The 14,839-nt window shown below is 35.4% G+C and overlaps 1 protein-coding gene across 3 annotated transcripts in view; it reads right to left on the bottom strand.

Annotated features, from left to right (window-relative positions):
- Positions 1-6,831: 6,831 nt before the first annotated feature.
- Positions 6,832-14,839, bottom strand: part of BICD1 (BICD cargo adaptor 1) — a 155,011-nt gene continuing 147,003 nt past the window's right edge. For all 3 annotated transcript variants that reach the window (XM_054591273.1, XM_054591271.1, XM_054591274.1), the window contains 2 exons: positions 12,240-12,315; positions 6,832-7,331 (listed from right to left, as the gene is read on the bottom strand). In XM_054591273.1, coding sequence (XP_054447248.1) covers positions 12,268-12,315 — 48 coding nt within the window. In that variant the 3' untranslated portion in view covers positions 6,832-7,331; positions 12,240-12,267. The remainder of the gene's footprint in view (positions 7,332-12,239; positions 12,316-14,839) is intronic.

Here is a 14,839-nt window from a genome sequence, read left to right on the forward strand (position 1 = left end):
CAATATTTTTGCCAGTAAATCTCCCTTGACAGTAATATTGTAGATAAATTATTCTGAATTTCTTAATATATTTAACCCATAGTTCATTCATAAAATGTTTAAGGAACTCTGTCAGATGATTGCATTGTACATATTAAGAGAATATGATAGAAATATTCATTCACTTAAAGACCATTTCCCCCAATTAGTTGGTATTTAGTGCTCACTGATAATATCATAGGTGACATTAGATTCCATAAACTCAATTCCAGATGTTTTATAAGAAAAGCTAGATGGCAACGAACCCACTTCACTGAGTCCCTACAATGTACTAGTCAATGTGTGTACAAGCAAAAACTAAGAAAATCCTTCCCATAAATTCCCATCAATTCTGGCTTCTTTTTTACCCTCAGTGGGATTGCAGAAACCCTCCGTATTGCTTCCACAACGACAGAGTGCTACTCAAGTCTCCTGCAAACTGTAGGGATGAGAAGAGATTTTCTTGACACTCCTGGAGGCTGGTCCAGTTGTTTTAGCTTTTGAATGAATGTAAGAGACCATGAGCTTTATTCTGTAATAGATCAAGGATCAAATAGACTTATAGATCCAACCTCAAAGAAAAACAGTATTTTTCAGGAGAGTAGAAGGAGAGATTTTTAGAAAAGTTTATGCTATTACAACAGGCAAGCAGGCAATTTTAGCTGGGATTGTTGCAGTGCCCATGGAGTATTACAACGAGGATTGCCATAGAGGCTTCAGCTCATTATGACCTCACGGAAGTACAGTTCTGCCTGGTTCTCCACCTCCCTTGTCTCTCCCTCAAAAAATCAAGTCAGAGCAGATTTGCACAACACATATTTGAAGAAGGAGCTAGTAAATTAACCTTTCTCAAAGTTGTGGGACTCTGCAGTTCCTTCCTATGAAAGAAAACAAAGAATTGTCTCCCCAAATAAAGCGTACTACTTTCTTCTTTCATTAAAATCATGTTTCTTTCATTAAAATGTTTCCCTTTTTTAGAACAGGTATTTCTTTCATGTTGGTACATTCCTAATCTAATTCCCCTAAGTGTAGCCTTGTGCCAAAATAACCGTTAAGAAAAGATTACAAGGAAGAGAGATGGTGAATGGATAAAATGGGCAAAGGCAACACGCATTTCTTAATAAGGAATGTGTGGAAATGTCAAAGCAAAGCATTCAGTTTTTAGTTCAAATAAGTGCTCACTTTGAATAAACATATAAATCATGTAGAAATTCATAAACTTTTCTCTTTTTTGTAACTACAAATCAAAGTGATATACAAAAAAATTGCTCAAACTGATAAAAAGGTAACAGATGAAATGAACAAAAGATAACCAGTTTATTTACTGGGAAGAGTTATGCATTACATCATATCCTGTTGGTAACATAAACCAAGATATACTAATTAATATATTGGCTTCGGTTATTTTCTTAGCACTGGAGTACCTTTTCCAACCATTGAGTGCATGATCAGATTACAGAAATGCAAGCACATATATGGATTCTCCCATGAAACATTCACTTAGGATTGTCTACAATAAAAAAAAAATGAAAAAGGACAAGCAATAATAAATTATAATAATTTTTTGAATTTAAAATAAATGCATATGTCTGAGAACAAGTTTCCTTTGAAATTTGGAGTTTTTAAAATAATTAGGAACAAAAAAGTTTCTTAAGTCAGTCTTTTAGTCATGTTTTCATATGATGTTAGTATTACATGGAAATGCTTCACATCATTTAACCCAAAGGCATAACAAAATTGCAACTAAATGTGGAAATAGAATAATTACAACAATAATTATATGGTGTACAAATTGGGGTTGGCCGCACATTACACAAATGTTAATTCTGGAAAGAAATACAGTATTAAAATCATGTATGGTTCATCACATATGCATGATCATGCAAATAAAACACTGAGTAGATTATAAAAATGTCATAAAAAGATTTCCAAAGAATTGTTTAATTGACTCTAACAGTCAAACCATACAGTTTAATAATTCTGTGACAATAATGTTAAAAACCATTTACTTTCTCTACATTTTGGTGCACAATCATACTATGAACGCAAACAATAAAATGAGTCATTCTGTATCTCCATTATCATCAAATAACGATTTGTTAACAAAACAATATTTTTTCTTTATAGTTCTCTGATCTTTGTTTTAAAAAGGCTTTAAAAAAGGAACAGTCACACTAGAATGCTTCAGACTTTCTTCTCAGTGTTTTCATTACAGAACCATAATGATCAGAGAATAATTCTGAAAGAAAAAAAAGTTAAAATAAAAATGTGTTCTCAACCAATGTTACATAGCAATTAAACTCTAATCACAGAAATAATCTGGCTCAGTAGTTTATCTAGGTTTCAGTTTAAACAGGACAAATTTCAAATAACTCGAGGAAAGGGATAAAAATATACTGAGGATTAGAGCCATGCATTTCAATATGGAAAGGAGACCAGATATAGATAACAATCTCTTTACATTCCTAATGGAGAAATCACAAGAAATAAGACTTCTATATTGTTCATATTATGAATATGGGAAAGCTTACATGATGCGAAATATCTCATGCAAACATTTTACATGGCATACTTTTATGCACTCATACCCTTACACTAAAGGCAGTTAATTGCTGCTCTTTTTTGTAAGTAGATTATTTCTGGAAAATCCTTGCTTGAGGAACATAATTTTAATACTAAATATCTTTTTAAACTTTAATTTGAGTAAAAAGAATGGGAGAGATGTCTAAAAAAATCTTTCAGATGTTAAATAATGGAATCAGGATACAAATGAAATACATCAGGGACAATGGCAGTTAACATGACATTTAAAAAAAGATGAATTCAATTACAGACGACTCATCTGGGGGCATTATTACACACAATGGGAAAGGTTACTCGGGAGCTAGACTGGTCATGTATGTCCATAGAAATCTATTTTAAGGTAAAAATTATGTCAGTATCAGCATTGATCATACTACCTATCACAACTCCAGTTCAATAGCTTTTTGAAGAATTATGTTCCCCTTACTTAGAAACATATTCTTGTACATTTGCAACCTTAAATACAAGGACTATTTTAAAACCACTCTGGTTTATAAACAAAAAAATTGTAGGACAATTTTTAAAATTGTGAACTTTATCCTAAGAGTTCCTTTTGAACGTAATCCTACTTTATAGCTATATCACTGCATTTGTGGCATCCTGGGGTTGAACTAGCACGGTTGCTTCCTGGAAATCCACCAGTTTCCTCTGATGTGTCTGAGTGACAGATTATGCCTTTTGGCTGATTGATTATAACAATTATACAGCAACCTTGCTTTTCTTGTCACAGTAGAAAATATATTTAATTTTTTTCATTTTTGTATTTTGTAACTACCACTTGAGAATTGTAGAGGATTTTATTTAATGCAGACTATCAGAGAAGGTTCACATATGTGATTTGACTGACACTTAATGTTTGTTTGAAACAGTACTGTCTGTACACAAATATTTTCTAAAGCATGGGAAAAGCAAATACTGTAGACTGAAGATTCTTTTAAGAAAAGATAAAGTTTGAGAGGCATTTACTCCCTAAGGGACTGAAAATCTATTTCTGAAGTATTCCTGAGGATTTTTTTTTTTTAGATTCTAACAATTGAGGCTTTTAATAGTAAAATGACTATATTCTGGACAACTTTAAAGATATGAAATATAGCTGCAAGAAAAAATACCAACAACCCTGTTTTATTTTTTGCCAAATATTTTGGAAAAATTAAGATTGCTATCCTACTTTCAAGGACTAAAATGTTTTATGACTAAACAGAATAATTTATTTTTAAATCTGAAATAAAAAGAATTATAGGATTATGAAGTCAAATTATAATATATTAAGATATCTTGTCACTTACTGGACAACCAATACTTAATTAAAAAAAAACAAATCGTTATATTATCAATTTTGATAATTTCCCACGGCTAAGAATCTCTTTCCTACAGTTAATATAAATCTTTCACATTGAAGGCTTTTTCTTATTCTAGTCTTAATAGTAGTATCCATAGTTGATATCTATCATTGGTTAACATTTTCTTGAAGATCAATAGTATACCTCTTCCCCCTTAGGCTAAAGTATAATCTTTCTGAATAGGTCTCTTCTTAATTATTTAATAACTTTGGTTTCTCAAAGTTATCCAAATCCCGCTCATTGGAAGAGAACTGGATGAAAGGGATCTGATGAATCATGAGCTGATTAGAAAGATTAACCTGAGGGTCTTGGCTGCCCCCGTGCACTCAGGCCAAAGACAATGCATTGCTCTTTTATCTTTTAACAAGAAAAACCCTCAGTAGGAAAGCATTTCTGCATGCTATCCTTTTCAGTATGGTAATTGTGCTTACTTTTAAAAAAATTACCTGATTACTCTGCTAACCAAGCTTGCTAGTGACCTTTAGTCTTTTCACTCACCATGTTTGAAATAATTATTGACTGTGTTTTGTATTTCTGTAGTCTTTTTCCCTCACCTCTCTCTTCAACCGGTCTTACTGAAGTTTGTTCTTTTTCATTTTCACTAGTTCTTCAATTTTTCAATTTCATTTTGAATCCTCATGTTCTTTACAGGTACTGATTTTTTTAATCAGTGTTACACATATTTATTTATTTTAAGTGCCTATAAATAAATATTGGTCAGGCTCAGTTTAAACTACGCTAAATGATGCCACAGTTTAAATACATGGAATTCTCTTTTACTGTTTAGGGACTATTGCCTAATTTTGTGCTGAAAATTAGAGATTTATTTCCAAGTTTCTATACCTTCTTGGTAAAGTGTTGCTAAAATGAACATTTTTATAGAATTGATATTTCAAAACAAACACTTACCACTCTGTTAATATAAAGGAACTGAAGTAGAATTAGTATATAGTAGACTTGATAAACTTTATATTGGCAGAAATAAATGTGTTGTCTGTGACCCAGCCTTTCACCGGGTCATAACTAGAGTAAGGGAGCAAAAATGCAATACTGCACTGTCACGTCGGATTACTGCTCTATAGTTACACAGAGACAATACTTACTGCTGAATTCCCTGCACCACCAACAAAACTGATGAGGCGATATAGGAAGATGTTCTGAGGTACTTTTAAAAATGGCATATTTTCCCTCAGGCACAAACAGTTTTTTATTAAAAGTCATCTTTGCAGCTATATCACTTCTCAGGTCCAAACACATGATACTTGGAAAAGAAATAAAAAAAAGAAAAAGCATGCGTAGGGGGTAGCATCCTTTAATTGAACTCATATAATCCACACCGTTTCGCTAATACTGGTACAGGGCAGATACACCACCAATTAAAATGAAGCGAGTGTTTAGGAGCAGCAAGGAAACACAGGTGGGAAAGGACAGGAGGTTAGGCTGCCATGATCAAGACTTTATGAAAATTTGTTTCTTTTTCTCTACTTTAACCTGGATCCCTATTTGTGGTAAAGATTTCTAACTACTTCAAGTCGCATAATAAATGACACTGTTGAAAATAGCACTCATATAAGAAACTAAAAACCTCTTGGTTGCTTTGGTAATAGTGACCAATACTTAATATGCATGTGACGGATAAAAGCTCCTGCACTATGCTTTATGATTGACCCACTGGCCGCCATCTTTGATGGACCATTCCATTATGTCCCACCCACGTCCACTCAGTAAGCTGAGCGGCTCTTACTAAATGTTCATGGTTAGAGCCCTGCATAGTAAACTATCTTTTGTATTAACAGTGAGGATCGTTTTTGTTTTAAAGAGAAGTTACAGATATTGTTACATGAAAAGGTCAAATCGTTATGATTTTAAATAAGTTAAGGCTACCTGACTAGACAAGGAATCAGGGCTAGGAGCAATTGTGTGGGCAGTTCTTGATAGTTAAGGAGCCCAGGAGTGTTAGACCTTTCAGCTCAATGAGCTGTTTTCCTTGTTTGTCAGATTATGTGCAAAATAAATTTTGCTATGAAAATTGACTGCCTTAAATCAAGTCATAAGAGTTATCCAGAAGGATTTGTAAATAAACTAGGAACAAGTACTATTTCAATATGTATAATATGATTGTAGGCACCTGAGTGTTTGTCAAAAGTAGACAATGAGCTAAAGTTTATCTATTGTTTTTTGGCAAGGAAGATTCGTTATGAAAAAAACTAACAACAACAAAACACACAATTTTAATCAAAATTTGAACACTTTCTGGGTAAATTCATTAACCAAAGGCTAACTTACATCTTTCTATGGATATATTTTCCCATTTGTACTTGATACCTTTTAGCAGGAAAGACTCATAATAGGACCCTGAATTTGGGAGAAGTAAAAAAAAAATTCTGGTCATTAAATAAACACACCATTTTCCCCCTCCTGTTATTTAGCCTTCTTTAACGTATCACACACACATACACACACACAAAGGAGCAGCACCAGTGCATCTACCTGCCTGCAATTCTTTAAAAAAATTAAAGATGCCATCAAAGTTGAAAAAGTCAATGAATTATAACATAGTCTCTTTCTTAGATTTACTCAATAATGTCCAGTGAAGAATTCTAGTTAAAAAAAATCCAACAGTTAATTAGCTACTGATTAGAAAGTAAGTGCATAAACAATATCAGTGTAGCAGCAACATACAGTTATTAACATTCCAATGCACCTCATTTTATTATTTTGTGCAAGAAAAATGACCACTGTCTGGCCAATTCCAGATTTCAAACTATACTAAAACTCATACTTAACGGAGCAAATTATGCTTATTTAAACATAAATGAATTAAGTTCACCTCTCTCAGAAATTATTTTTATAAACATAAATCATGTGGCAAATAAAATACAAAATAAATATCAATGATGAAAATGTTAGAATCAACTTTTATAGTTGAATGTGACATATGAGGAAAGATGATTTTACAATATATGTATTTTACATGGTCTTAGGTCTCTCTACATTATCGAGATAAAGCCAGTCATCTGAGATACATGTGTCCAGTTTTGTTTTGTTTATTATCCAATTGACTGTAGCCATTTCATTGCAGAAGTTTATCTATGACTTAGAGAAACCATAAAATGTTTTATCACGCCAGAGTCTGTGCTTTGTGTTATTCTTCTTAACTTTCTTTCATCTTCCAAAGTGACAGGCATTACTCCCATCGCACATTTAGCAACTGAGAAGAAAACACCGGTTGGATCTTGGGCAGTATCCTGTGTGTGGCTACAAAACGTTCGCCCCAGAGTTTCGTCCGCGGGAGATGGAGACTAGGGGTGAGGAGGCTTGGAGAGACAGTGGAGAGGGGCGCACTGTGAGCTGGAATGTGGCTGCTCGTCAGGGAGAGCTAGGTCAGGACTGAAAATGAGAAACAAGTATGTCAGCAAGAAACGCATTGATAAGGGGCCAAGCCACTTGTAAGGTTAGACAAACATTATTTTCACCGAAACTAAACAAATAAACAAACAAACAAAAAAGAACAGAAATTTTCCATGAAAAACAGTTTAAATTTAAAGCATGCCAAGACAAACCACGGCTTTTCAAAACCACGCACAAAAAAGTAAAATAAAACATGTTTGGGAAATACGTTAACTCCTTGCGACCGCTTTTTTTTTCCCTTTCCTATTTCTGCACACAGTCCCATTCCCCTGTGTCTCTGGGTTAGTTGCAAGGTTTCTTTAGATCAGTTCTTCTCAAATTTTATTGTGTATACCAATCACCTGGGGATCTTGGTAAAATGCAGATTCTGGTTCTATAGGTCTGGGGCTGCACCTGAGAATCTGCATTTCCAGCAAGCTCCTGGGGATGTAGGTGGTGCTGGACAAAGGTTTTAGAGGATTCGAAATCAGTTCTCTGGTAGATGAGATTCAACAGGATAATCAAGTTGCCATTGGAATCCTAATTTGCTGCAAGAGTTCTCTCTATCTGCTTTCGTTTGGCAGTTTAAATAAGACTGAAGGGGTTTAAAGCATTTCCCATTTCTTAAGTCTATAATGCAGACTTCCAAAAGACCTCTGAGAGCTTCTGATTTAAACAAACTCAGAAACACTCAGGCACATCAATGCCATGAGAAATAATCCTGAAGAACAAGGAAGCCAAATTGTTGAATTTCCTAAAGTAAAACTACAAATCACATTTGGGTTCAGGCCTTTTGAAATCTAATGGGGGAAATCCCACTATTGGGATATTTATATTACTGAAAGGGATCGGCATTTTTCTATAACTCTGTTTTCTCCCCTAATATTATGAAATTCAGTACCATAGAATTCATTTCTGACAGGAGTAATGTTTAAGAAAACTATTCAAGGTTTATTATTATTTATTAATTTTATGTAGATTTTTAAGCTAATATTATCATTGAAGTCATTCAGAATTATCATCAAATTTAATCTTTGGTACTGAAATTATCCTTCATGTATATCTCAGAATATCAGAATTTTGATATGACATCAAAATTATGTCAAATACTGATCTGCTCAAGGTCATTCTTACTTTCCAAAATCTTTCAACTGATATGAATTTAGTTTAAAAGGAGATATGCTCTTCTGTATGGTTAGGACAACCAATGATAACACTGATTTTTCTGTATAGTTAGGATAACCAGTGATAAAAATAATTTTTCTGTATAGTTAGGACAGTCAGTGATAAAAACTATTTTTTCTACCTGTTTTAAAAACATGGTAGGTAAACATGTGAGACCTGGAGTTTCAAGACTGAAAGTATTTCATGGCAAGATTCTTTCTCCCGTCTCCAGACAGACTCACATGGTCCTGGAAACACAGCAGGAGACAGACGTTCCCATGGACCCAACAGAGTTTCTTTCTGTTAAATCTGCATGATTCAGAATGAGTTTCTTTTTAGGGGACCAAACATGTTATTCAACATAAAGGCAAGTTACACAAGAGGGATAAATTTCTGATCACCCCATGTAGTTCAATATTTTTCATGATAAAGTGTGTAGTAATAGCTTACAAATGGGTTACAGGTCAACTGGCCCAACCTTGGCATTATGTCATTTATGAAAATTAAAAATTTTTTTCACAATGAAGGTATTACGAAGTACAAGTTGGCAGTTACAAAATAGACGCGAGGATGTAGAATACAGCATAGGGAATACAGCCAAGAATATTGTAACAACTGCGCATGGTGCCAGGTGGACACAAATTACGGGGGCGCAGGCGGAATAGCCTCACACCACTGTGTTGTACACCTGAAACTAAGACAATAATGTCCACTCTAATTGAAAAATGAAAAATTTAAAATAATTTTTCTATTATTTCTGATTGTTTACATAGTGTGAGATTATAAATATTTTGTTTTATAGTGTTACTACTCTAAATTTGCATGAATGTAATCATACTGTATATATGTGGCAGAAGTACATTTTTGGCTTACAAATTAAGAAATTATTTCTTAAATGTAAATATTTGATATGTTTTAATCATTTCAGCTACAGGAAGAATTCACTTTCAGTTCTGATTGCTAAATATCTTTAGGAGCTCACTCATTATTCAACCTTTATCATTTAAGTCTTACGTTATGTAGGTAAAACCATGTTGTGAATGGTAGGCCTAGGAAATATTACAAAGATACAGAAATAAATACATCTTCAGAAACTTTTTTTCCCCAAGTAAGCAAGTTCTTGGGAAAAAGTGCAAAATACCAAATATCTCTATGTATTAATAGAGATATTAAATACTACGTCCAAGGCTATAACACCCCTTTCACATTATGGTTTCTTTTATCTATAAATAACATTAATAATTTAGCTCTAAAATAGAATCAGTCTGTAAAAAGAATATATAGAAAGTTCAATATTTTTTAAATATAAGAACATGCTCTTTTATTCAAAACTATATACCTAAATAGTTATCTCAATATACATATAATCCGTAGGAAGAATAAAACATATTTTAAAGTGAGAAAGAGAAGTAGAAAAACACCTGATCTGCGATCTCTGAACATTCTTAGCACATTTTGTTTCTCAGCAAACAAATGTTCCTTTTCAGTCTAGGGATAAAGAGTCAACATGGGTGACTTATGCACTCTCTGACGTTGCCCCTCACAGCAGAACTAAAGGGGGCAGGGTGGAGCACCCCCAACAGTGCCACTGGGCACGGTGGTGGTCAGCGGAATGGGTGCCTGAGTCACTGGGCTCAGCTGCTTTCAGGCTGGGAGACTCTGGACAAGTCATTTTACCTCCACAAACCTCATTTTACTCATTTTCAATTGAGTGCTTATCTTATGGGGGTTGTAGCAATTAAGTGTAAAGAATTTAACACTTGCGTACAGTAAGAATTCAAAGTTGGCTGTCTGTTACCAGAAAAAAGTGGAAAGGGCAGTGAGGACATGCAATTTGATCTATTTGCCTGTGGGCATAGGTGGAAGTCAGTCGTAATTCCAGCGACTTTGAAAAGGATAGTCTTTTACAGTCTATACGCATTTTATCACTTCTCTGACCACAGTGAAGGACAGTGGAAGCCTGCTCTGGACCATGCTGTATTCATGTGGGCAGAAACTAGAAACATTTGTAATTTATGAAATTGCTTTTAAAAGAAATATTTGTGTGTATGTACTAAGCAATCTAAATTTGGCAATTTCATGATACAGAACAGTGATAGGTAACCATTTAGTCAAACTTGTTCTCAAAAAAAAAAAAGCAAGGTGAAATAAAATTAAAGTTGAAAACATTCCCCACTAACCTTCTCTACTTTTTGCCCAAGCACATTAGAGAGGTTATGAAAGAGATGGCAGATATTTGTCTTGAAGAAAGGTTAGCAGTAGCAGGTATCAAGAGCATGCTATGGGCCAGGCCTATAGCTCATTCTCATCCTTACTTTATAAGAGATAGAACTCAGCCAGTCGAAGTAACTTCCCAAGAATGCACAACTGTGTGTGTTTGAGATGGAATTCAAACCCAAGCAATCGGAGTTCAAAGTTCCTTTATTCATTCCTGGAAACAATGGTTACTGGCACACTGTCCCAGGCCCCGGGAGCGGGGCGCTTGGCCGAGAATGGACCGTGGGTTAAAAGCCCATGTTCTTCACCGCTATACACGGATAATCCACTGAGATGGGTTTGAACATTTATAATTATATTTCCTTACATAACTGAAATTAGTCTAAGCTGGCTACTGTAGACTAATAGCATTTGTATGTTTGGGAAGAACTTCCCTGAAGTAAAAACCCTGCTGCTAGAAGGTGTGGGAGTGGCAGGCTGAGAGATCCATCAAGGGATACCGGGTGGTTCCTATTCACTCATGTCCCTCTTCCTGGTAACTTCATGTCTCACTTAGCAGGCTGCACAACCGCCTCGGACACCAAGTCCCTGCGGCTTAGGGTGTCGCTGTTCCTGGGCAACACGTGTGACCCCCCCAGCACTCCAGCTAAGTCACGGTCCCTGTAGACTGTGACTGACACCTGCTCCTCAGACACACATAGAAGTGCACTCGGGCCAGCCTCTGCTCAAAAGAAACCTTGCCTGGTAGAAGAGAGAACAATAAGCAGATATTAAAGCCACACCAGACTACACAAACTTGGCACCATCAGCGGGCCAAATAACTGGAGACGAGATGTTCTGGGAGGAGGACGAGGTCCTGATGGGGTGCTGTGTGGAAGTCACCCAGGATGGGAAAGTTCATGCTTTCGGTGGAATAGATTAACAGTCTGCGAACTCTCTAGGTGAGTGTCAGAAGGTATGTAACTCTGCCTTTAACTGTGTTCAGTTAATCCCACACGAAGGGCCCTGTCACTGCAAATTTTTTTTTTTTGAAATGACAATTACGAGTTTTTCTCCACCTTTCAATTTCAATTTTAATGAGGGCCCTGAATGGACAGAAAACAGAGACACTTTTGTGAAGTTGTCTTAGAACAGACATTAGATATGCTTTATATCCTTCCTGTTTGTTTGTCTGAGAAATATATTCTAAGGACAAAAGACAAACGAAAGAAGCAGCAAGCCCAACATCCTCATGATTCCAGGTTTTCTGTTTTGGGATGTAATGAAAATATTTACTGGAGTAACGCAAATATTTACTCACGCCAGGGAACTGAAGGCAGCCTTTAGTGGCCAGGAAAATAAACTCTGCTCTTGGATTTCCATGGGGTACATCCAACCTCACATATCCAATGTGTGTTTGTGTTGCCCATGGTTGAAATAAAATGTGGCAAATGTGATTGTGTATAGGCAGGTATGGTGCGGAAAAGGAGGGCTTGGGGTCTACGGCTCTGACATGCAGCGGGTAGGGGGAAGGACGTCTGAATTTACCTGACGGTTGGGCCGTCTTGCCTCCCGGCTAGTTGTGAGCACTGTGGCGGTACGGAGGCAGCAGGCTGCTGACAATCTACAAGAAACTGATAAATTAGACATGTATACAAAGAGACGACAGAGCATTGTGTTAGTAACTAAAGCAGTTGCCTGAGAGATTTAGTGAGGAATGTGTATTCACACAGAAATGTCTTGATTAAGCTTTTCCCCCCAAAATCATGCCAATGGAAAACTTTTTTCTTAAATATCTTCTTAAAAAATTAGTGACAAAATTAGTAGTGAGATTTCTCAAGTATATTAGGACATATGTGGCCATTCCTATCTGGTATTTGGGTACATCTAAAAATAAAAGATATATCTGAACTTGAACATGATGGTAGTTACTTGCTTAGGTCTTAGATCTGCTATTTCAAAATGGAATGTATTCAGATAACTGACTTTATTGTCAGGACACATGGGTGTATTATCAATCCCGTAGGTACATTGAGAAAGGCATGCAATATAATCTTTTCCATGATTAATAGAAGGACATCAGAGAAGAAAATCATCTTTACAGTTTTCTGGAAATAGATTTTACTTAAGAAATTTTTAGTAGAAAACTTAGAATGTTTATTATATAGTAAACTGTTAGTAACTTCGACTAATGGAGAGAAGTTAACCTGAATGGGAAATCTACTTTTGTTCTATTTTTGCTATTTTAAAGTCATATAATACACGTATGTAACTCACACTAGGTTAAAAAAGGGCTAGCTAGTAAAAGTCCATGCTGTAGCTAATTAGTTTTGTTAATCATCTACTCCAAGAAAGACCACCTGCTTGGTGTTTTAAAATTATCAAAGAACTGTCTATTTAGTGGTCCCAAGCTGACCATACTAGAATCACCAGGAAGCTGGTTTTAACTACGTAGATTATATTTCTGCAAAAAGATTTGGCAAAAAAGTTAAAATTAGAGTAAGACTTTAAAAATTCAATTATTCTACCTGCTAACTGCTTAGACTATATATTTGCCTAGTGTATCACTCTCCGTATGTTATGCAGGTAATATTTAAGCCAAATGATCACAAACTCTGGATTTAGAGCCTTGAATTAATGATGCTGCATGAAAATCTATATTTTAGTTTGTGTCTAAGTATCACTTATTCCCTATTTTAACAAAACACGACTGTGTAACTCCAGAATACCAAAATCCATGAAAATGGCTGATGCTTGTGTGTAACATATTGAAAACATACTAAAGTTGTCTGTGATGCAAAGCAGAACACAATATAAGGCAGGCTTGGTTGAAGTTCATTCAAGAGAACATCATTATTGAAAGGACCCTTTATAAAGTGGTCTTTGTTGGAGAGTAATTTATTAATGATTGCTTATTGATAGGAACAAGATCTGATTCTCATGTAGTATCTGATATTCAGATTACACACTCAGTAAAAGTCCTTCAAAGGTAACAAAGATTTCTGTTTTCTCAGCTGTGGTTTTTTTTTTTTAAACTGTTTTCCCATTTTGCAGCTTGATTAGCTCAATGATTCCCTTTTGTAGAAACTCAGAGTCCTAAAAGATGATTCCTTTATGCTACTTTAATTTTTTCTAATGGCTTCTCTATCTGAGTGATAATTTAGGAACATTTTGGACTAAGTTAGATAAGGTTTCTGATCCGGCCAGGTGTGTGCTGCCCTCCTATGGTGTATTTGGGTAAATGCAATGGGTGCAAATGAACATGAACCTTTAAAAAAATACACAGGAATCTGGCCTTATATCTTATATTGCAGGGGGCGTGTAAATAAAGCTATTCTATAGCAAAGTTTTGGCCTCTGTAAAATGGAAAACCCTAGAATTAGACTAGTTTAAATATTTTTTGATATCTCACTTGTATTAGAAATAGGTTCTTTGCCAATGCAGTTGCAGATTATTCATTTGAAATATGCTTCGTGTTGAAATTTAGACAGAAGGTGAGCAGGACTACCATGTATAAATACCTTACAAGTTGTTCAATATGAGGTAGATATTCCTTAAATTTGTGAATATCAATTTTTTCCTTCTTTAGCAGTAACATGTCTGATTGTTATTATCCTTTGCATTTATTATGTATAAGTACTTAGCCAAGTGTTATCCTTCAAGAATAAAAAGTAAAGTCCATAAATAAGATGGTGATAGATGAAAAAAAGAAATGTTTAAAAATAGCTGTATTGCTCCAACTCAATTATCTTATAAATTCTTCTTGGGTCCGTGGCCCCCCTCCCCCAGTCACACGCATGTCTAACCCAGCTGAGCGGCTGATGCACATTAGCATGTGCTTCGTAAAATGAAAGGGGTGGGTCAGGAGATGAGGAAATCCCCGCCAGCACTGAGATGCGGAGGGTTTCAAACGGTCTCACCTGCTCCGTCTAGGCGCTGGTAGACTCACTCCTGAAGGAACTAGGCCTCATCTCGTTGCTTTGATGCTTTTTTTGCATCGAAGATGAAAGCTATGTATCGTAAGGAGAAGCCACTACAGAAGCCCAGCAGTCACTGTTGTTATGTGGGCCACCAAAATTCATCCCAACCATTCGACAGTCGAGTTACTAAACTCCTATTACATATATAATACTGTGTTTGGAGGTGGG

Source organism: Pteronotus mesoamericanus, unplaced genomic scaffold, assembly GCF_021234165.1.
Source record: "Pteronotus mesoamericanus isolate MK-2021 breed Mesoamerican mustached bat unplaced genomic scaffold, CSHL_Meso_final scaffold_21, whole genome shotgun sequence".
NCBI classification, from domain to species: domain Eukaryota; kingdom Metazoa; phylum Chordata; class Mammalia; order Chiroptera; family Mormoopidae; genus Pteronotus; species Pteronotus mesoamericanus.